This window comes from Lonchura striata, chromosome 27, assembly GCF_050655825.1.
Source record: "Lonchura striata isolate lonStrDom1 chromosome 27, ASM5065582v1, whole genome shotgun sequence".
In the NCBI taxonomy this organism is placed as follows: Eukaryota; Metazoa; Chordata; class Aves; order Passeriformes; family Estrildidae; genus Lonchura; species Lonchura striata.
Genome location: NC_140729.1, coordinates 2,665,336 through 2,686,937, shown reverse-complemented (window position 1 = coordinate 2,686,937; position 21,602 = coordinate 2,665,336). Strand labels below are relative to the sequence as shown.

The 21,602-nt window shown below is 46.5% G+C and overlaps 2 protein-coding genes across 2 annotated transcripts; both read left to right on the top strand.

The window, feature by feature from the left end:
* The first annotated feature begins 143 nt into the window (after positions 1-143).
* TOP2A (DNA topoisomerase II alpha) lies at positions 144-18,120 on the top strand. Its single transcript, XM_021532954.4, has 35 exons — positions 144-246; positions 550-693; positions 878-968; positions 1,347-1,410; positions 1,856-2,001; positions 2,604-2,701; positions 2,985-3,197; positions 3,390-3,563; positions 3,756-3,857; positions 4,307-4,444; positions 4,557-4,695; positions 4,975-5,132; positions 5,535-5,660; positions 6,104-6,214; positions 6,306-6,411; positions 6,793-6,902; positions 7,631-7,723; positions 8,186-8,300; positions 8,604-8,725; positions 9,279-9,427; positions 9,733-9,964; positions 10,093-10,227; positions 10,325-10,525; positions 11,082-11,277; positions 12,487-12,578; positions 12,762-12,905; positions 13,014-13,097; positions 13,192-13,389; positions 14,295-14,400; positions 14,683-14,823; positions 15,271-15,415; positions 15,554-15,615; positions 15,739-15,858; positions 16,840-17,039; positions 17,477-18,120. Exons 1-35 carry the CDS (start codon positions 214-216, stop codon positions 17,612-17,614), a joined length of 4,626 nt encoding a protein of 1,541 aa, XP_021388629.3. The 5' UTR covers positions 144-213; the 3' UTR covers positions 17,615-18,120.
* A 1,707-nt stretch (positions 18,121-19,827) lies between these two features.
* On the top strand, positions 19,828-20,679 carry GJD3 (gap junction protein delta 3). The gene has a single exon (XM_021532955.3). The coding sequence runs from the start codon at positions 19,828-19,830 to the stop codon at positions 20,545-20,547; it is 720 nt and encodes a 239-aa protein (XP_021388630.1). The 3' UTR covers positions 20,548-20,679.
* Positions 20,680-21,602: the final 923 nt, after the last annotated feature.

Below are 21,602 nucleotides of genomic sequence, written 5' to 3'. Positions count from 1 at the left end.
CTGGCCGGTTTGAACGCGCGGTGCGGCCTCTGATAGGTCAGAGGGCGGGCAGAGTTCCAGCCGTGTGCCCGTCCCCGCACTGCGATTGGCAGAGCGCCGGGGGCCGCGAGCGGGGATTGGCCGCGCGTTTCGGCGGGACGAGCGGAGGTTTGAAGGGTCGTTGGCGCCGCCATCACCGCCTCAGCCGCTCTGGCCGCCGCCGCCGCCGCCGTCATGGAGCTCTCGCAGCCCTCGTCACCTCTCCGGGTGCGTCCTGCCACCACCGCTGCCCCCGACCCTGCGGAGCTTTGTGATCCGCCTCCATACCGTCCCCTCGAGCCCCACTCAGCCCCGCCGGGCACCCGCAAGTTCGCCCTATCCCCCCTCAGCGTTTCCCCGGGTCCTTCTCAGCCCCCTCCTTGGGCTCCTTCAGGGTATCCGCAGGCCCCTCTCTCGGCTCTTTTCCCAGCCCTCCCGCTCCTGCGTGATTCCGATGCTCTTCCCCGCCCCGGCCTGGCCCCATGCGTTGCCCCTGTTCGCCCCCTCACCGCCGCTGCCTCTCCCCCACAGCCCGCGAACGAGAACATCCCCGTGGGCAAGGCCGATGGCCCCAAGAAGCTCACGGTGGAGCACATCTACCAGAAGAAGACGCAGCTGGAGCACATCCTGCTCAGGCCAGACACCTACATCGGCTCCGTGGAGCTCGTCACCCAGGTGGGAGCAGGGGGCAGCGGGGCTGAGCCCCCCGAGCACCTCAGGGCAGGCGGGGAGCTCTTAGCAGCTGTTTACAAAGCACAAAACATCTGCTTATCAATCACAAAACAACTGCTTTACAAACTGATGCGCACAGAAGAGGGGTTGTATCTGGGCACTTACAGATTCCTTCTTTTTTTCCCAGCAAATGTGGGTTTTTGATGAAGGCGTTGGCCTCAACTGCAGAGATGTGACCTTTGTGCCTGGCTTGTACAAAATCTTTGATGAGATTCTGGGTAAGATGACATCCATTGAGTCAGTGAGTGACGGGTTATTAACGGATATAAATTAGCAAGAACTTATTAGCACTGCTTAATAGCAAGCCATTCATTTGAAACAAAGAAAAATTTCAAAAATCTAATTATAAACCTGCCCAAAATTCTCCTTTTTATGTCAATGGTTGCACTGAAGGAATTCAGAGGTCATTTCCAACCTTCATAATTCCATGATAACTTGTACTCCTCTTTGTAATTTGCAAAATATTTTCATGCTGAGATGATTATTAGCAACACTGTAGTGACTTTTTGTGTTCATTCTACTGGAACACTTCATAATTCATCATTTTCCCTTGATTGAGAATGTAATAAAAAAACAATATTCTCTTTCCTTCCTAGTGAATGCTGCAGACAACAAGCAGAGGGATAAAAACATGTCATGCATTAAAGTCACAATTGATGTGTAAGTTTGGTTTCATTGTTGTTGGTTGCCTTCAGCAAAGCTGAGGTGGCACTGCAGGGCTGTGGGGCTGATCTGAGATAGCCCAAATTTAATTCACCAATTGTGGAAAGCCTTTCTCTGTGCTTATTCCCCTGGTCTCTTACAGAGGCCTGACTGGGGAAATGGCTGCTCTTTCGTTGCTGTGGTTTTCCACCTCTTCCTCTCTCTTTTCACCCTGATTGAGCACAGACAGGGGGGTTTTGTGTGTGGGTCCATTTCAGAGCCGGCATGTGCAGATCTGGGCATTTCTGTGTTGCCTGTCCCCCCTCTGCTGGCAGCTGCTGCACTTGCTGAGCACACATTTGTTCTTGGTGAAATGGTGCCTTTTCCAAAGAGCCTTTTGGTGACTTCTTTCACAGCTCAGCCATTTGCAGCCTTAAAAACAGACTTTTCTTTCCCTCCCCAGGGAGAATAACACAATCAGTGTGTGGAACAACGGGAAAGGTATCCCAGTTGTTGAACACAAAGTGGAGAAGGTCTATGTGCCTGCTATGATCTTTGGACAGCTGCTGACATCCAGCAACTATGATGACAATGAGAAGAAAGTCACAGGTGAGGAAGGCTCTGGTATGCACTAATACCTCTGAGCAGCTCTAAGTGTGTGACCTGAACTAGAAAGGGCAGGAAGGGAGTCCTTAATGCAGTCTGAAAACTGAACAAGGGGAAATTTAGATGAGATATACAGAAGACATTCCTCTCTGTGAGGGTGGTGTGGTTCTGGCACAGAGAAGCTGTGGCTGCCCCACTCCTGGAAGTGTCCAAGGCCATGTTGGACAGGGCTTGAAGCAACGTGGGCTAGTGGAATGTGCCCTGCCTACAGCAAATAGTGGGACTGGATGGGCTTTAAGGTTCCTTCCAAACCAAATTATTCTATGATTCTATGAAAATGATGTTCTGAATCAGAGAAGTCTATGTGCTCTGTTTAACATAACAACAGTGCAAACATGGGAACAGGGAAAATGGTCTTTGAATATTCTCTTAAACCCTAATTAAATCAAAGTTTGTAGTTGCATACTGAGCTTGTAGAATATTGTTGCTTCTTGACAGTTGTCTTAGAATTGGGTGGACATTGACAAACTCCAGTTAGTCTTGGATTCTCTTAGATGGTTTTGGACAAAGAGAATAACACAAGTCTGTGTTCCTTCTAATTCCAGGGGGGAGAAATGGTTATGGAGCCAAACTGTGCAACATATTCAGCAAAAAATTTACTGTGGAAACTGGATGTCGTGAATACAAGAAGTTGTTCAAGCAGGTAGGAGCACTTTTCTTTCCAGGGAGTTTATAACTGAGGTTTTCAAATGAGATCCTAAGGTTTTGTTTCAAAACTAGTTCAGTGTGATTAGAGTAAATTTGACCCACAAAATGTAATTCAAAGGAATAAAGAAATTAGCAGACAGCATCAGAATCTGGTTTTTAACCAGAGTTTTTGTTTAATTCAAAGATATCTAAACCACATAAACCATCTTACTGCTTTTAAAGACTAAGGTAGTTATGTGTGTGTTTGACTTGAAAGTCACCAAAGTTCCTTTCCTCAGACGTGGACAGACAACATGGGAAAGGCTGGAGAAATGAAGCTGAAATACTTTGATGGAGATGATTACACCTGTGTCACTTTCCAACCTGATCTGTCCAAATTCAAAATGACTGTTCTGGATAAGGACATTGTAGCACTGATGTCTCGAAGAGCCTATGATATTGCTGGATCCACAAAGGATGTCAAAGTTTTCCTGAATGGACAGAGGCTTCCTGTAAGTGAACATTGAAAAGAAACACAAATATCTGGGGTTTTTTTTTGTGCCAGTTAACCAGTGTGATTCTTTTGAGGCTCTCATCACACAGAGCAAAGGAACACATGCAAGAGAGATTTTTTGCAGGAGAATGTGAATTAAGTATTTATAGGAGCTATTATCAACCAGTTGTCTGCTCTCATCTGCGTGCAGGTGAAAGGATTCCGCAGCTATGTGGACCTCTATCTGAAGGATAAGGTCGATGAAACTGGGAATGCACTTAAAGTTATCCATGAGGAAGTCAATTCCCGATGGGAAGTGTGCTTGACTTTGAGTGAAAAAGGCTTCCAGCAAGTCAGCTTTGTTAACAGCATTGCCACCACAAAGGTAACTCCTTAGTGTGTTTAGTCAAGCTAGTGCCATATTCAACATTAATATTCTTGGTTATTTGCAAGTGTACTTACGTTAGTGAAAAATGCTTTAATGTTGCAAAGAATGTGCTTAAAGTTTTAAATAGATATTTATGGTTTTGAGGGTTTTAGTGGCCTTAGTCCCAGGTCCTTGTCCCATTCTCCTCAGGGTGGCAGACACGTCGATTATGTGGCTGACCAGCTTGTGACCAAACTCATTGATGTTGTGAAAAAGAAGAATAAAAATGGAGTTGGAGTGAAGCCTTTCCAGGTACAATGTCAGAATTTTCCAGGCGGGAAACACAACTTGAGTATTACTGCAAATTGTAACTTCAGCTTAATACATAGGTGCATTAACTAATAACACTTTTTCATTGTGCAGACAATATATATAAGATTACTAATTACAGAAGTCTCATATTGTCCAGTTTAAGCCAATTAACTTCCCTTTGCTTAAGCAATGTGTTTTGTAGTCCCTGTAAGTTGGTCTAGATGCACTAAACCTCAGTATCTTAGATAACACCTCTTCAGGTGGAGAGATGCCAATTCCTTGACATCCCAAGTCATCTAACACTGTTCATGAGTGTTCATTAGCTGTTCAAAATTAACAGAATATCTACAAAAATTCCAAATCCTACAATGCCAAGTGTTCCCTCCCTGTGTGATTGACAGGTGAGCTGAGCCTGTACAGTGTGTGATCCTTGTTGTATTTAACTACAGGTGAAGAACCACATGTGGATTTTTGTGAATGCCTTGATTGAAAATCCAACCTTTGACTCACAGACTAAGGAGAACATGACTCTGCAGTCAAAGAACTTTGGCTCTACCTGTAAACTGAGTGAAAAATTCATTAAGGGTGTAAGTCCTGATGTACATGGACAGTCAAGATGTCTGTAAAAAAATATGTAACAAAAGTTTCTGTCATTGTTGAGGCTTTTCCCACAACTTTGGATTGGGTTTTGTATTGCAGGCAGTTGGCTGTGGCATTGTTGAAAGTATCCTAAATTGGGTAAAATTTAAAGCTCAGAACCAGCTGAATAAGAAATGTTCAGCTGTGAAACACTCCAAGATTAAGGGTGTTCCTAAACTGGATGATGCCAATGATGCTGGTAAGTGTTTGATATCCTTTGTAACCAGTTCATTGAAAAACAGTTAAAACTTGTTAGTTAAACAAAAGATTTGTCTCCTAAGGAAAAGCGAGAAGAGAAAACCTGTCATTATAGTTTTACTCTCATTTTGCAGTCCCATTTACTATGATTATCCCCATTTACCGTGTGCAGTGCCAAAAAACTGTGTTAAAAGATTATTTATACTTGTTCAGTCGTGAATGTGCAGCCTTGGATTTAATTTCTTAAGTAGAAAACTGACTCGATTTTCTTCTTTTTTAGGCAGTAAGAATTCTTTAGATTGTACGTTGATCCTGACTGAGGGAGACTCAGCCAAAACTCTGGCTGTCTCTGGTCTGGGAGTGGTTGGTAGAGACAAATATGGAGTATTTCCTCTCCGTGGGAAAATCCTCAATGTCAGGGAAGCTTCTCATAAGCAGGTTGGTTAGAAAATGGTTGCAGTTACGTGTTGGAAGGTGTGGTGTGATTTGTGCAATGAGTTGGTGCAGCTGCACCTGGAGCACTGGAACTCCAAGGAGCAGTGCCTTAAACACCTGAGTCTTCCCTCACCTTGAGCCTGCCTCACTGGTTAAGTAGGAATATTGATTAAGTCCTGTTCAGTGATTTGCCTGAGGGGATAATGTTTGTGTTGTGGTTGGGAAATGCTTGGAATTATCTAGAGTAATTTAACCATTAGAAATTACAAGTTTCTAAACAGCAAAAAAAAAAAAACCCAGCGGGACATAACTCAGCCAATGATTCGCTTATGGATAACTTTATACTTTCTTGAGCTACATTTTGAGTCTGAAGGACAGGTTTTTATTCTGTGTGATCTCTTTCAGATTATGGAAAATGCTGAAATCAACAACATCATCAAGATTGTGGGTTTGCAATATCAAAAGAAATATGAAGATCAAGACTCTTTAAAAAGTCTTCGCTATGGAAAGATTATGATCATGACAGATCAGGTGAGGTTCATTAAAATTCAAGGTTGGGAGAGGATAACAATTAGCACTTAAATAAAGAGATAGGAAGAAAATATTTCTCTAACTGCTGCTATTGTTGTACCAAATTCTCTGTGTTTCTTTTTCCCATTTTACATTTTTGTGGGTCATAATGTCTTTTCAGCCATAAAATAGTAAAATGGTGAGTTACATCAAATAGCTAAACACTGTTTCTCCATTCTGCTGATTCAAAATCCTTGACCAGTCCTCGACACTTCTTTTCACCAAGAATCTACCTTTTTTGTTTCTCTTCATTTTCAGCAATTAACACATGGCCACCTTTTCAGAGGTGAAAGTTAATAGGGTCGGTTAGCTGGAATTACAAATTCATTTACTATTAAGCCAAAAAATGTTATTTCCATCATTCCATGATAAAATATGGTTTGTTTTTTTCTTTTATAATTCAGGATCAGGATGGATCACACATCAAAGGTTTGCTGATTAACTTCATCCATCACAATTGGCCATCTCTTCTAAGACACAATTTTTTGGAGGAATTCATTACTCCCATCATAAAGGTGAGGGCTACGGGTGGATTAAGTGAATGACTGAGGATCCATTGCCCAAAAATGCCTTTCATTTCACAGTTAAAATGTTTGTCCATTACAGGCCTCTAAAAATAAAGAAGAAATTGCATTCTATAGCATTCCTGAGTTTGAAGAATGGAAAGCCAGTACACAGAACTACAACTCGTGGAAAATCAAGTACTACAAAGGTTTGTAAAAACTTAATATGGTGAAAGTGATCCAAGTGAGAGCATTGATGATTTGATGCAGCCAATCCTGCTTTGCAGAAAGGATTTGGACTGGGTGTCCTCCAAGTCTCTTTCCTCCTATGATATTCCAAATAGATTTCAGGTATCTACAGGAATTGCAGACAAAATCCAAAACTACTACATGCCACTGCTCACTTAATTGTAATTTTTATTACTTTCATGATACATCTTGTTTTGAAGTAACTTAAGTTTTCAGGAAGTCATCTTCACACTGTATGTTCATATGGTGCATCTCAAAAACTGGGCATAGCAAAATATTTCTTTGAATTGGAACTTAATTTAGGCTAAAAGTCATCAGGATTAACTCTCCTGTCCCTGCAGGTTTGGGTACCAGCACATCAAAGGAGGCCAAAGAATACTTTGCAGATATGGCAAAACACCGAATTAGCTTCAAATATTCTGGGCCTGAAGATGACGCTGCGATCACCCTGGTAACTTACACTTGATTTAATTGCTGACTTGCTACCTTTGGTATTTCACCTTGTAGAGTGCTCTGTGTTTTCTCTTAAAATGCTCTTGTAGGCCTTTGGGCTGGAGACAATCTCTGTGTTACCAAGGCTACAGGTTTAGTTGAACAAGGAGCGGCGAATCTGCCCTTCGACCTCAGGGCAAGAGTACCCTTTTAGTGATGGGCTTTAAATATAGCTTGGAACAAACTAATCACTACAAACCAATTGACATTTTCAGACACAATAGTAAATATTCCTTCAACATTTTTCTGTGTATTCTGCTGCAGTTTTCTCAGAGTTAGATCTCCCCCTCCTCCCGCAGTGCAAAGCGGTGGATTAAAATAGTTCTTGTTTCTGTGAACTTCACCTTAGCTGGTCCTTGATTCTTAAATATTCAGAATTGTTAGGCAATGCTAAAAAATCAAGTTTTTCCACAAAATATTAATTTCCCCTCAAATCTGCTTTAGTCTTGTGTTATTATATTAAAAATCTATAAATTTAAACCTAACTACTCTGTCTTCTGCAGAGTGGTGGAAATTATGCTCTTAATATGTTTAGCCACAGAACACTTTTATTGCATTTCTTGGGCTCTTAAATCAGCCTGTTAACATGTTCTCCTGTGTAAGCTCTTCCTTTTTCTCAAGTGATCCAATAGTGCACAACCACAGAATGTTCTGGAATTGAGTTACTTTTCATTTTGTAACATCCAGGCCTTTAGCAAGAAGAAGATAGAAGAGCGAAAGGAGTGGCTGACTAATTTCATGGAGGATAGAAGACAACGGAAGCTGCACGGTCTACCAGAGGTAAAAGGTTTATGTTTATAAGGAAACTGGTTTCCAGTCTCTGCCTGGGGCTGTTCTCAGCTTCAATCCAGCACGCCAGAGCTGCACACAGCTCAGTCAATGAGTCAGGTCTGGATTATAGGATGTTGAAAATGTGTCAGGATTTTGCAGAGCAGCTTCTTCTCTCATCAGTATAGCCTCATTGTCAATTATCCAACTGTCAACTTCATTTTTAACTCTCATCTTTCAAGTTACTGTATCAATAGGAAAATAATAACTCAAGCAGAGGCAAATGAAGTCTTTATTTTTCCCAGAATGGAGGAAATAATGCAACCTGGGAAGTGTTTCCCTTTGCCATGCAAAGGGTGTCATCACTTGAACTGTATTTAGCTAGTCTTACAAGGAGTTCCCATTTCAGTGAAACTTGCCAAGAAACTGATTAGGCCCTGCTAAAATTAAGGCAATCTTCTCTGTTTTTCTTAGGAATACCTGTATGGGAAAAACACTGATTACCTGACATACAATGACTTCATCAACAAGGAGTTAGTGCTGTTCTCAAACTCAGATAATGAGAGATCAATCCCATCACTGGTTGATGGTAAGTGATTTCTAAGTCGTGATTCTGCATGGTGTATCCCCAGAACTGAGGAAATGGGTGTTTGATGTCACATCAGAGCCAGGAAGCCTGCTGAGGTCTCAGGGTCAATATCCTGAAGTTTGTTTTCTGCTAAGATTTTTTCATCTTTGGATGAAATGTCTTGTCCATTTTGTAGTATACTATTGCCAGTACCTTCCTCAGCTGGTACAGAATCTTTAAGTAGTTTTTGCATCTCTAGAGAGCAGAAACCAAGTGCATCACATCATATGTTCTAACCACGAGGTCTTTTCTTTTTTCATACAGGTTTGAAGCCAGGTCAGAGGAAGGTTTTGTTCACCTGTTTCAAACGAAACGATAAGCGGGAGGTGAAGGTTGCTCAGTTGGCTGGTTCTGTTGCTGAGATGTCTTCATACCACCATGGTGAGGTAAGAACCTGCCGGGGTGTGCAAAGCACTTTAAAGGAAAGGCAAAAAGCCCTTCTGTTGGTGTGAGTTACGATGCCTCTAAATCAGAATTAGATGTTTGAGTGTGTACACCAAAGGGAAGTTGCTGTTTAGCTGTTTCCACAATTAATTCTTCAGTATTAATTTAATCTGACATTGGTCATTCTGCCTATCTGGACTTCATGCGAGCATAGTTCATTCAAAAAGTGGAACAAGAAAACCCTACTTAATTTGTGATGGACTTAGGCAGATGTTAATAACCTTTCTGTCTAGGTCAGGAAAATTTAAGCACTACTACAAGGTTCTCTGTGGAGACTGACAGAATCTTTCACTGGAGGTTTCAGAGCAGGTAGACAGCAATAGACAGAGACATGGGTCATTAGAACATTTCAGATGGTCTTGGGATGCATTTTCCTTGAGTTTCCTCCAGTTTTTCATCATCCTCTGTATCAGTGAAGTTCTTGGTGTGAATGTTGCCTTACTTTGTCCATCCCTTGAACCATTCTGCATGGTTTTTGCACCTCCTTTATTGCAGGCTGCACTGATGATGACCATCATTAACTTGGCTCAGAACTTCGTGGGCAGCAACAACCTCAACTTGCTCCAGCCTATCGGTCAGTTTGGCACAAGGCTGCATGGAGGGAAAGACTCTGCCAGCCCTCGATACATCTTCACCATGCTCAGGTCAGCATTCTGAAGTTCTTACTGTCCTAAAGGACTCAATTTTGCAGCAATTAGAATGAAAAATTAGATTTTTCCCTTTAAAACTTCGGGCTATACTTGCATACCCAGAGTAGCAAAAATTGAAGTGAGGTTCAGTGCTAGATTCCATTATGGAAACATAGCTATCAGCACAGAGAATATGGAAATGGAAGCAGAACCAAAGGGAGAAATTTGGGTGGAATAATAAAAATTAAGGAGGTGTCTTTTTGCATGGAGGTCCTGTTCTGTAGCAAGAATTTGGACTTAAATTCCCTTCTCTATTCTAGTCCTCTGGCACGCCTGGTGTTCCCACCAATGGATGACAACATCCTGAGGTTCCTCTATGATGACAACCAGCGTGTGGAGCCAGAGTGGTACATGCCCATCATTCCAATGGTGCTGGTCAATGGGGCTGAAGGGATTGGTACTGGCTGGGCCTGTAAAATCCCCAACTTTGATATCAGGGAAGTTGTTAACAATATCCGTCGGCTGATGGATGGAGAAGAGCCACTGCCAATGGTAAATAATATAATTAAAAAACAAATGTCTTGCTTGTTAGTTTATTGAGCTCATATTTAGCATTTTATGGGCATGCTTACTAAAAGAGGCATCCAACACAAAGCTGAATCTGTGGTTTTTCTCCTCAGCTTCCCAGTTACAGGAATTTCAAAGGCACCATAGATGAGCTGGGGCCTAATCAGTATGTGATAAGTGGTGAAGTCTCCATCCTTGATTCTACAACCATCGAGATCACTGAGCTGCCTGTTAGAACATGGACACAGGTAATAAACAGGGAATCTGCTCTGGGAATGTATAGTTTATTCTTTAGAGCAAAAAGTGAGTAGTGGGTTTTGGATCTGATTTTGTTTCTTTCCTCAGACATATAAAGAGCAGGTTCTGGAGCCAATGTTGAACGGGACTGAGAAGACCCCCCCTCTAATCACAGACTACAAAGAATATCACACAGACACCACAGTGAGGTTTGTGGTGAAGATGACTGAAGATAAACTCGCAGAAGCCGAAGCTGTGGGGCTGCATAAGGTCTTCAAACTCCAAACAAGTTTAACATGCAACTCCATGGTACGTGACAGATTTTGCTGAAGGAATTTCTTGGTTTAACTCAGACTCCGTGGACAGCTGCAGTCGTTGCGTGAAACAAAAATCCTCTTTGGCAGTAACCTATTCACTTTGATTTTTCTGCTGTTACTGGTTTTAAATCAGCTTTCAAAGGTCAAGAGCCTGGCTTAGGAGTGGGTCCGGAGTGGATGGTTTGCCTGAAGGAGGCAAAATGCTCTGAAATCACAGTTTGCAGAGCTCTTTGAGCCAGCAGCAGGGGCACTGAACGTCTGGTTCCTGACAATGTGTGAAGCTTTGATGCGAGATGTTTGTCCTGCACAAAGCTCGAAGATTCAAGTAACCTTAACTCTACTGTGCATATTCAAGAACGGTGAAATTCTAGAATTGTCTCTGCTGCTGTGCTCACGAACTGAAGTAGTTTCTAGAACAACACCGAGATTCCATAATTTGTTGGTTAATGATTCAGTGGTACCATCACACTTGTGTTATAGGGAACTTTTCAGTAGGTTTGGAATCAGTTTTATCATCATAACACCCGTGTTCTTTCATTTTCCTCCAGGTTCTTTTTGACCATGTCGGTTTTCTCAAGAAATACGACTCTCCCCAGGATATTCTTAAGGAGTTCTTTGAACTCCGTCTCCGATATTACAGTTTGAGGAAGGAATGGCTAATTGGGATGCTGGGTGCTGAATCTGCAAAGCTGAGCAACCAGGCTCGCTTCATCCTGGAGAAAATAGATGGCAAAATTGTGATCGGTATGTTGTTCTTGGTGACTGGGATTGTAAGTGGGAGAACTGGGTGATCTCTTGAGCTCTGTCATCACCCCCTCAGCCCCAGGCTGGTTTTTACAAACCGCACCAGCACTTATCTCTGTTCTTGTGACATCTAAGAGGAAAATGCTTCACAGAGTATCCTTGGTCTGTGTATTATACACATAATAATGACAAGGGGATACTTATGCAGCTTTCCTGCTCTATGTTTGAGAATTTTTGAGAGAATTTTTTTAATAGTTTAGCAATAATTCCCATTTATTTCTGACTTGGTAGGAGTAGGAGTTAATTATTTGTGGGTTTAGAAAGGGGTAGTGTTTGCTGTTAAATGCATTCTTAAGGATCTGTCTCTCTCCATTATCTTTGTGAACCTCTGCAAAAATATTTCAAATCACGTTCTGCGTGGACTGGGGTTTCAAACTTAGATGATACTGAAGCAGCAGCATCTGAGAATCATGAGCTAGAAAAAGAAGCAGATCTTTGTTTCCAACATTCACATTTTTCAATCAACTTTTCCCCCTCGGTGTAAAAGCCAGCCTGTGTTCCGCTGCCTTCACGGAGGATGCGGCCAGACAACGTGTCATAAGATGCTTTGTGGTTTGTGTCTGAAGGCAGCCCAGTAATCCCAGCAGCTCGAGTCTGTCTGAGTGAACTCAGGAAGAGAAATAATTCCCCTGAAATGCATTTTCTTGGGTTTTTGTAATAAGTAGTTCCAAGGCTGCCAGAGCTGGTTTCATTTGTATTTGTGCCTCATGGTTGATGGCTTCTGATACCTTAAAAAGGAGCAAATTCCAGCTGAAGCATTTCCAGTGGTTGAGCACTTAGAGCATAAATTTCCCGGGTGATGTCTAATGAGGTGCAAGCTATACCAAGCTATCAAGGGTTTCTTTCTCCACCTGCCTGTCATGATGAAACCTGTTTTATACCATCATACCTTTTTTCCCCAAGTTCAAAAACTACTTAAAACAGGGGAAATGCATGTATGGAAACAAAGAAAAATATTAACATTGTTTTGGCTGGTACAGGAGCAGTGCTTCCCTGACAAATCTCCTGCTAAATAGGAGTTTTTAGGTGTTGTTCAAGCTCTTCCACATGTCCCAGCTGTGATGTGGAAAGGCTGGTCTCGAGCTCTGTAGGAGCTAACAGCAACTGGTAGTGGGCACTGAGTGACAATCCTGAAATGTCTGTTTGCAGAAAACAAACCCAAGAAAGAGCTGATTCAAGTTCTTATCCAGAGAGGGTACGAGTCTGATCCGGTGAAGGCTTGGAAGGAGGCTCAAAGCAAGGTAATGCCTCAGTCATGCTCTGAATATGCCCAAACTGGCCCCAAGCTCTGAGGCTTCGTAATCCGCAGAGAAGCTAAAGTTGCTTTTCACTTAGCAGGATTCAAGAGCTTCCATGTTTGATCAGTAGCCCTACACGTGTGTCAGGGTTTTTGTTGACTACATTTGTTTCAAATCCACATTTAGGATGAAGAGGAGGAGGAGGAGGAAGAGAGTGACAAAGAATCATCTTCAGCCTCTGGCCCAGACTTCAACTACCTGCTGAACATGCCGCTGTGGTACCTGACCAAGGAGAAGAAAGATGAGCTCTGCAAGCAGAGGGATAACAAAGTATGTGCATTCCTTTCCTTATAAAACCATTATATTTCTAATATATTATGTCTTATGCAGCTTATTTTTGGCTGGTGGATTGAAATGTTTATCTGTGATTCCCTTTAGGAAAAGGAGCTGGAAAACCTTAAGCGCAAGAGTCCCTCTGACCTGTGGAAGGAAGACCTTGCTGCCTTCATTGAAGAACTTGATGTATGTCAATGCTCAGTGCAGAAAATCAACTCCCTCATCTTATCCACCAGCCCTTTATTGACTTTTTTGTGTTATATTTTGCTCCCCTCTGCAGGTAGTGGAGGCCAAGCAAGCACAGGATGAGAGTGCAGGGATTGTTGGCAAACCTTTGAAGGTGAAAGGAGGGAAAGCAAAGGTGAAGAAGACCCAGCTGGCAGAAGTAATGCCATCCCCTCATGGCATCAGGGTTGTTCCTCGGATCACTGCTGAAATGAAGGCAGAGGCAGAGAAGAAAACTAAAAAGAAAGTGAAGGTAAAAATGAGCGTTCCAAATGCTCGATCTTCCTTTACCATCCTCTTCAATACAGTCCTAAAAAATGTGAGTCCTTGTTAGCTGGACTTGTCCTGTTGAAGCAGTTGTTCAGGGAGAGGGACAGGACCTCAGGATTTGGGAAACACTGGGAATGGGGGTTTCTCAGTCTGAAGGAGAACAGACTTGCATACCAGGAGGTGGCTTAGAGGGAAATTTTTGGCACATTGCACTGCCAGGGATGGGCTGGTAGCTGAGAAAGGGGGGCAGATACAAGTAAGGTTGTTCCAGGTGTCTTGGGAATTTGATAAACCCTCTAGCAGGCAGGAGGCACAGCCAGAACATTCCCTTCTCCAGAACAGCCTTTACATATCCAGCAATGCTTTCACCCACTTAGTGCCATCATTGTTCTCTGTATCAAGGAGATAAAATTATTGAACTCTTTTTATAGGACTAGTTGAAATTGTGTCATTCAGCCATTTCCAACAGAGAGATATAACCCACCCCTTCACCTCTTTGACCCTGGAAGCCACACAGGTCACTCTTTTCCTCCACATGATTCCACCCAACAGTTTTTCCAAATAACTCTCACATTTGTTTTTATCCCACCCTGTCCAGTCCTATATCCCCATCCCCCCCAGAGGCAGCAGGACCAGAGGCTCAGGAATGGGGCCAGAATTCCTGTTTTTGTTCATGTTGGATTTTACCTTTTATGTCACCTGATTTGGGGCAGATCCCATGCAATTTACAGATCCTATCTATAATCAATTCTACACACAGTTTATTTCACAGACTTAGGCTTCTTGTACCACTATTTCTACATGGCTAAAATAAGCAGCTCCTCCATTACCCTACGTGCCTCTTCTCTGTGAGCTGACTCACTGTTTGGTATCTGCTTGCATCTGCAGAGTGAAAAAAATGAATTTGATGAGAATCAGGATGAAAACACATCCGGAGAGAAGGAATCTGTAGGCCTGAAGAAGAGAATAGCACAGAAGGTGAAGACTGAGCAAGGTAAATGCTTTATGTTATTCCCTCCAAGAAAAAGAGGGAAAGGGTTGTCAGTTTGGTTATCCGACCTCTTCCTGAAGGTGATGATCCTACCTAGGATCAGTAGTTCTGGGAAAATAGGTGAGAAAGTGATCCTGGATAACAGTCAAGCAGGATAGATTCCTATTTTCTTTGTTTGAGACAGAATCCTCTGAATTCGGTGTATTTCTAAGCTGAGCTTGAACTACTGAGCCTGAACCATACATAGAAGTTTGCTGGTTCATTCTTCTTCCCAATATTTTTCAGGAGCTAAGAGACAGGCCACTCTGCCTTTCAAGCCATTAAAGAAAACCAAGAAACGAAACCCTTGGTCTGACTCAGGATCTGATTCAGAGTCTGACTTTGAAGCACCTCCTCAAAGAGAGCGAGTGGTTCGCCAGGCAGCAGGTGAGTGAGGACATGGATGCAGGAGAAAGATGGTCCTCCTTGTGGAGGAGTAAATGGAACTGACTATGCAGGGACCTCCCAGAGCCTCAGATCACATTTAGAAATAATCTTTAAAAGGCTTATTGATTTTACTGTCTGAAACTATTAAATATTTCTACCATTTGTGCACATTTTCAAGGAAAAGCATAAATGGGCAACTAGAGAAATATGGCTATTTGGTTTAATTACACAACTGTCTTGGCACATTAAATGTGTTGTGGGTGAGGTTGGAAGACTCCAAATGACAGAACACACTTGTCATTTGGAGTCTTCTCCCTGGCAGTCTCAGTATCTGCTTGTTTTTATTCAGATCTTTATTTTTTAATAACTGTAGCTAAAATATTGAAAAATAAACAGAACTGCATATTGCCAAATGTGTAAAATAACACGTCTGTGTTCTTCCATCAGCCAGAGTCAAGCCCATGGTCATTTCGGACTCGAATCACTCCAGCTCAGACGAGGACACTGAATTCCAGGGTGACAGTGAGGGCAACTCTGAATCTGACACAAACTCTAAGAAAAAGGCTCCTCCCAAGCCCAAACCTGCTCCCAAGTGAGTATTTTTCCATAATCACTGGAAATTAGTTGTGCTTTTATGCTGCACAGAAGTTAGGAGCAATTTTTTTTTTTTTTAATTCCCCTATTTAGTGCCTCATAAACTGAATTAAAAACTTGGGGTTTTGTTTTCCAGGGAAACCACTGAAAACGCAGCAAAAGCTCCCAAGCAAAAGGCAGCGCCAAGTGCTGTTCCTGGTGAGTGTGAGACCTCTAAACCACGTGGATTGCTCTATAATCCCTCAGCAGTGCACAGGGAAGAGCAGAGGGGATAACTTGGCTGTTTCAAGCTGACTTTCTGCTTTTCTTATCCTGTTCCAGTCCAAGATGTCCCTGAGGACAAGGTGAGCCAGGCTCCCGCAGCTCCGTCCGTCCCAGTGCCGAGCACCAAGGCCGTGCCCAAAAAAACCACTGCAGCCAAGAAGGCTGGAGCCACCAAGGGTAAGGGCAGCTCAGCAACATCAGTTCTAGAGAACAATTATAATTCCTGTGGGAAACAGCCCGAGTGATTTCGCTCGGTGTTCCAGGGTCTGGGCAACTGGAGTTTGCATTTCAGCAAAGATCTGAGGTTTGTGGCAGAGGTTCTCTGGTTGTCATGTTTGAGGTCTGTTTCCAAACATATCGTGTTCTAGTTCATGTTGGACATGCTTGGAGGGAGGGAATTTTAGTTTGGGAACAGGAAAAGTGAATGCTTCCTACAGTGCTATGTAATACTTGGCAGGGATAATCCGAGTGGAATTTGTGTCTTGCAGTCAATGTCCTCCTTCGTGTCTTTTTGGTAAAAAAGCTGCTTTGGAGCAGGCAAGCTTTTGGGGGGATAGTTTGATCTATTCAGTTCTGGATCCATCTCGTCCATCTCCAGCATCTGACTCAGGGATTTTTAAACCCCAGACTTTGACACTGTTTTGTATATTCCAAATGGAATCAACTCGGCGTTGATCCCAGCAGGAAAATAGTGTTACTTCCACTCCTAAATTGAGAAAGCATGTTATCACTCAGAAATGGCCTGAAATAAGCTGAACTGGAAGCTGTGCTTCAAGATGCTCTTTTAAAAAGTGAAAATATAGGTAAGAAGGAATGAGTGAGTGTTTGGGAAATTCCTTCCTCGCTGTGCAGGATTTTGAAGGTCTGAGATGGGTTATGGAGCCTCGTGAGATCAGGACTTTTCAATCTGAAATAACCTGTAAATTGCTTTGGGGACACCTTAATTTGATCCTCTAAATGTAGTGGAACTGAGCAGATAAACAACCTCATTCCTCACCATCTGTGGAAGAGGGATCTTTCTAGAAAACCCAGCTTCAAACGGAGACAACCTGTGTGCTGACCCTGTGGCAGCACAGAGCCTGTTTCTGTTGGAAGTAATTCCCAAACTGGGAACAGGAGAGGAGTGGAACAGGGGTTTAACGCCGTGTTCTGTTCCAGACAACCAGCCCTCCATCATGGATGTCCTGGCCAAGAAAAAGGCTGCACCCAAACCCAAGCCAGCGGCCAAGGAGGGTCCCCTGCACGGCGAGGGTGACAACGCCAAGGGGAGGAAGGCAGTGAAGAGGCAGCCAAGCTCTTTGAATTCAGATTCCGATTCAGATTTTGGCTCGAAGCCTGCCAAATCTGTTGCATCAAAGGTTTGTGCAATGCCACCAGTACCAAGGGAACCGCAGAGCGTGGGGGTGGGTTCTGCCAGCAAGAAAAGCTGGTGGAGGTCAAACCTCTACCTGGGTGTGGGGAGTGAGGAAGAGAAGGGTCATAGAATCATGGAATATTCTGAGCGGCAAGTAGCCCACAGGGATCATAGAGTCCAACTCCCAGCCCTGCACAAGACACCCCAGCAATCCCACCCTGTGTCTGACAGTGTTGTCCAAATGCTCCTGGGGCTGTGACCAGTCCCTGAGCACCCTCTGGGATAAGAATCTTTCCCCCATAAGGGTCAGACACCCCAGATCCTTGGTCTGCTCTCACCACCCCAAACATCCACCATCCACATGGCACAGCAGGCTTGTGGTGCACATTGTGTTCCCTCTGGGTGCTCAGATCCATGATTCCTTTCCTGCTTTCCCTCCAGAAATCCAAGATAGAGGAAGACACATTCACCATTGACTCTGGTGACGAAAGCCCTGCACCTCAGCCTCGTGCCAGGCCTGGCCGTGTCAAAAAACCTGTCCAGTACCTGGAGGAGTCCTCTGAGGATGATATATTTTGAGTCCTTAGGAAAATTTTAAACTCCAGATCCACAACAAGCCTTCAGCAGCGCTCCAGAGCTCCCACCAAAGACCATCTCAGCCTAGGAAATCTTCACCAAATGTGAACCACTCCAAAAATGTTCATTACTGGTGAACACAGCTCATTTTTTATTGGTTTTAAATAAGTTAGATTTGTTTAAACAGGAACATCCCCTTTTTAGTGAGCATTGCAGCCATGTGCCCAGCAAGTGCTGCCGCACTTCCCTCTTCCCCAATATTTGACGCTTTGTGGTCATTTTAGTGTTAAAGTTGACTTTAGAACATGCTAAATCCTTTAAAATTTATACATCCCTCTTGAAATATCTTATAGGACTAAAATACAGGAATTTTTAATTCTACCATCCAACACAGATGAGCTGGAGTCATTTTTCCAGCACCATTCCTTCACTATGTAAATATTTCTATGTTTGTTCTTGTTGTCTTGAGTTTGTTTAAGTATTTGTCTAATAAAAGTGTTTTTACTTACTTTCTTTGCTTCACCATGCGTTTTTTGGGAAATAACAACTGCAGAGCTTGTGCTAAGCCCTCCCTCTGTCAGAGCAGAGGGCTTGGCACAAACTCTGGGGGTGCTGGGCTGGTCGGCCACTTCCCCACTGGCTGTGGCCACTGTGGCTCCACAGCTGAATTCTTGTGAACATCCCTGTGGTCCCCAGCACGGGGGAAGCTGCTTGCCCAGAGCAGCTGTGGTTGTCCCATCCCTGGAAGTTTCCAAGGCCAGGCTGGAACAACCTGGTCTAGTGGAAGGTGTCCCTGCCTATGGAAGGGGAGGGGACTGGATGAGCTCTAAGCTCCCTTCCCATCCAAACCATTCCATGATTCCATGAAACCCCAGGGCCCCCCGCGCTATCGGTGCTTTGCTGGAACCCAGTCAAGTGTGGAAAGCGCTGTCAGATTTTCCACTGGCTCTGGAGAGCGTCTCCGGCGCGTCCCCTCCGCGGGCCGGGCTATTTACGGCTCCTCTTGCTGCAGAACACGACCCAGGACAGCCACGGGTGGGTTGTGGGGCTGCTCTCTGAACTCTGCCATCACCCTAATGGGGATGTAGAGCTCTGGGAACACAGAGTGGACCATGGAGTCTGTATCAGGAGTTTCCCACCCCAAAACCTTGGATGGGGTGCTGGGGATGTTGTCGGGCGGGAGCTGGGCTCTGGGGCATCGGGCACTTACCCACCCTGGGCATTGCACGTCCCCAGGGGGTGAGGGGGGTCTGAGGGTGACCTGTGTTGTCCAGGGCTCTGCTCCCGTTACTGGAAAGGGGATTTGAGGGCTCACCAAATGCTGTCAGCACTGGGCTGGAGTCCTGGCCGTGCCACACAGGATTTTGTAGGGATTAGTCTACATGTGCCAGAGCTGGGGACAACCTGGGAATATCCATGGGACCCCCAACAGCCCTGGCACAGCGTCCTGGGGCAGAGAGGGCTGGTGCCAGCCGTGAGCATCCCCCAGGGCTGGAGCTGTGGCAGCAGGGCTGGGTGTACCCAGGCTCTGATGTGTCATGGGGGTGATGCCAGTGGGGGTCTTTTGGGGGCCAAGTGCTGTGTCCTGAGGACCCTGAGGCCCTGTGGGGTTTAGGAAGGACAAAGTCTGGGAGCATTTCTGAACTGAGGCAGCCACCACCCCTCTCCCAACCTGGGAGCTGCTGGCCCTGGGCAGGGCAGCTTTTGTCCTTGAGCCCCACCGGCAGTGCGGAGCCCTTCCCTGCCTCCAGGCGCCCCTGCGGGTGCTCTGTCCCTTTAAAAGGACTCCAGGCGTGGCTGTAGGACCATTATCCGTCCCAGCTGGACAAAGAGACTGGACAGTCCGGGACGGCCCTGGACAGCCGGCGCCAGCAGCGCTGGCACACCGTGGAGCACAGCCCACACAGGTACGGGGCTGTTGTGGGGGACCACAGCTCAGCCAGGCCGAGCTGTGCAGGGGGACTGGGCATGGGGAATCTGCTGGTCCTGCCCCTGCTGGTGTTCTTGGACCCATCTCTGGGGGAGCGAGTCCTGAGCACGGCGGGTGCATGGGGACGCTGCTGACAGGGCTGAGCTGGGCTGGCGGTGCCTGGGCATCCTCCCGTGAGCGGGAATGGCGGGAGGATGGAGAGCTGGAGGGGCCGTGCTGCCGTCGGGGTCCGACCTGGCGGGCGCTGCGTCCCCCCCAGCGCTGACCCCGCTCCCGCAGCGCGGCCATGGGCGAGTGGGGCTTCCTGAGCTCGCTGCTGGACGCCGTGCAGGAGCACTCGCCCATGGTGGGCCGCTTCTGGCTGGTGGTGATGCTCCTCTTCCGCATCCTGGTCCTGGCCACCGTGGGCAGCGACGTCTTCGAGGACGAGCAGGAGGAGTTCGTGTGTAACACGCAGCAGCCGGGCTGCAAACCCGTGTGCTACGACGCCGCCTTCCCCATCTCCCACTATCGCTTCCTCGTCTTCCACGTCGTCGTGCTCTCGGCGCCCGCCGCTCTCTTCGTCATCTTCGCCGTGCACCAGGCGGCCAAGCCGGGGCGCGGGGGGGCTCCCGGCCAGCGCGCCCGCCGCCTCCAGCCCTTCTACGTGGGCAGCGTGGTGGCCCGGATCGCCGCCGAGCTGGGCTTCCTGCTGGGCCAGGCGCTGCTCTACGGCTTCAGGGTGCAGCCGCTCTTCGTGTGCCGCCGCCGGCCCTGCCCGCACCGCGTCGACTGCTTCGTCTCCCGCCCCACCGAGAAAACCGTCTTCATCCACTTCTACTTCGTGGTGGGGCTGGTCTCGGCGCTGCTCAGCCTGGCCGAGCTCGCCCACCTCCTGCGCAAGGGGCCCCCGGCGCGGCCCGGCTGCTGCCGCCGGCCGCAGGAGCGGGGCCCGGCGCCCGGGCAGCCGGCGGGGGCTGCGGAGGGACCCCCGGGTCCCCACCCGCGGGGGGACCTCACCGTGTGACCCCCGCGGGGACGAGCTGTGGCCGGTTTCAGCCCGGCGGCCACTGCGGATCTCCCTGCCGCAGGGGGGTCTCGGCCCTCGCCGTGCCAGGGAAGCCGCGCCGGGCAGGGCTGGGCTGTGCCCCGCTGCCCCCGGTTCCTGTTGTGGGCGGCGGACAGACCTCACCCGCCAGCTGCTGGAAAAAAAAAAAAAAATACGGACAAAAAGCAAATAAACAGGTCCCATCCCTGCACAGCGGCAGGAACACCCCTGACCCCCCCAGCCCGGCGCGGCGGGGCCAGGGCTGCCCCCAGACTCTGTGCTGGGAGCGTCACAAATGCATCAGGGCTGGCCCCTGGCATAGAGGGACGTGACTGTGGCCTCAGGGGTGGGAAAGTCCGAGCTTTCGGGTACTGGGGACACCGCAAAGGGTTCTGTGCCTGTCTTGGGGGATGACCAGACAGGGAGAGCAATACGGGAGTGCCTGGGCTGCGCTCCTGCAGCAAAGAGCATCCCCCCTCAAAGAGGGCTTGGGGTGCCACAGCCTGACCATCTCCTCCCCACCCCTGCTCCCCCTCCTCCCCCGGTACCCCCACAAGAATAACGAGCCAGGCACTAGAATAAATAAACTTTATTCTGGAGCCAGCCCCCCCCCCCGTCCCCCCTCCCCGTGCCGGCAGGGCCGGGCCCCCCATCCCCGCGAGGCCGGGACTGGCACCACCCTGTGCCCCCCACAGTCCCCTCCCCGCCTGGGGGGCCGGGGCAGGGCCCGCCCGGTGCCCCCCGACTCTAAATCCACTAAAATCTCAACAACAACAAAAAAAAAAAAAAAAAAAAAAAGGAATTTAATAATAATAAACCGTGTGCCCCCCCCACCCCCTCCCCGGCAGCGCCCGCCGTGCCCCCTCCACCTGCACAGGCCTAAAAACCCCTCCAAACTTTTACAAAGGTTTTAAAACGTATTTATAGATATTTATAGATATTTATATATATATACTTTGCTTTCTTTTCTCTTTTAAATGACTCTGCTTCCTCAGCGTGCGGGGCTGGCCGGGCCCCCCCCGCGGACGGCCGGG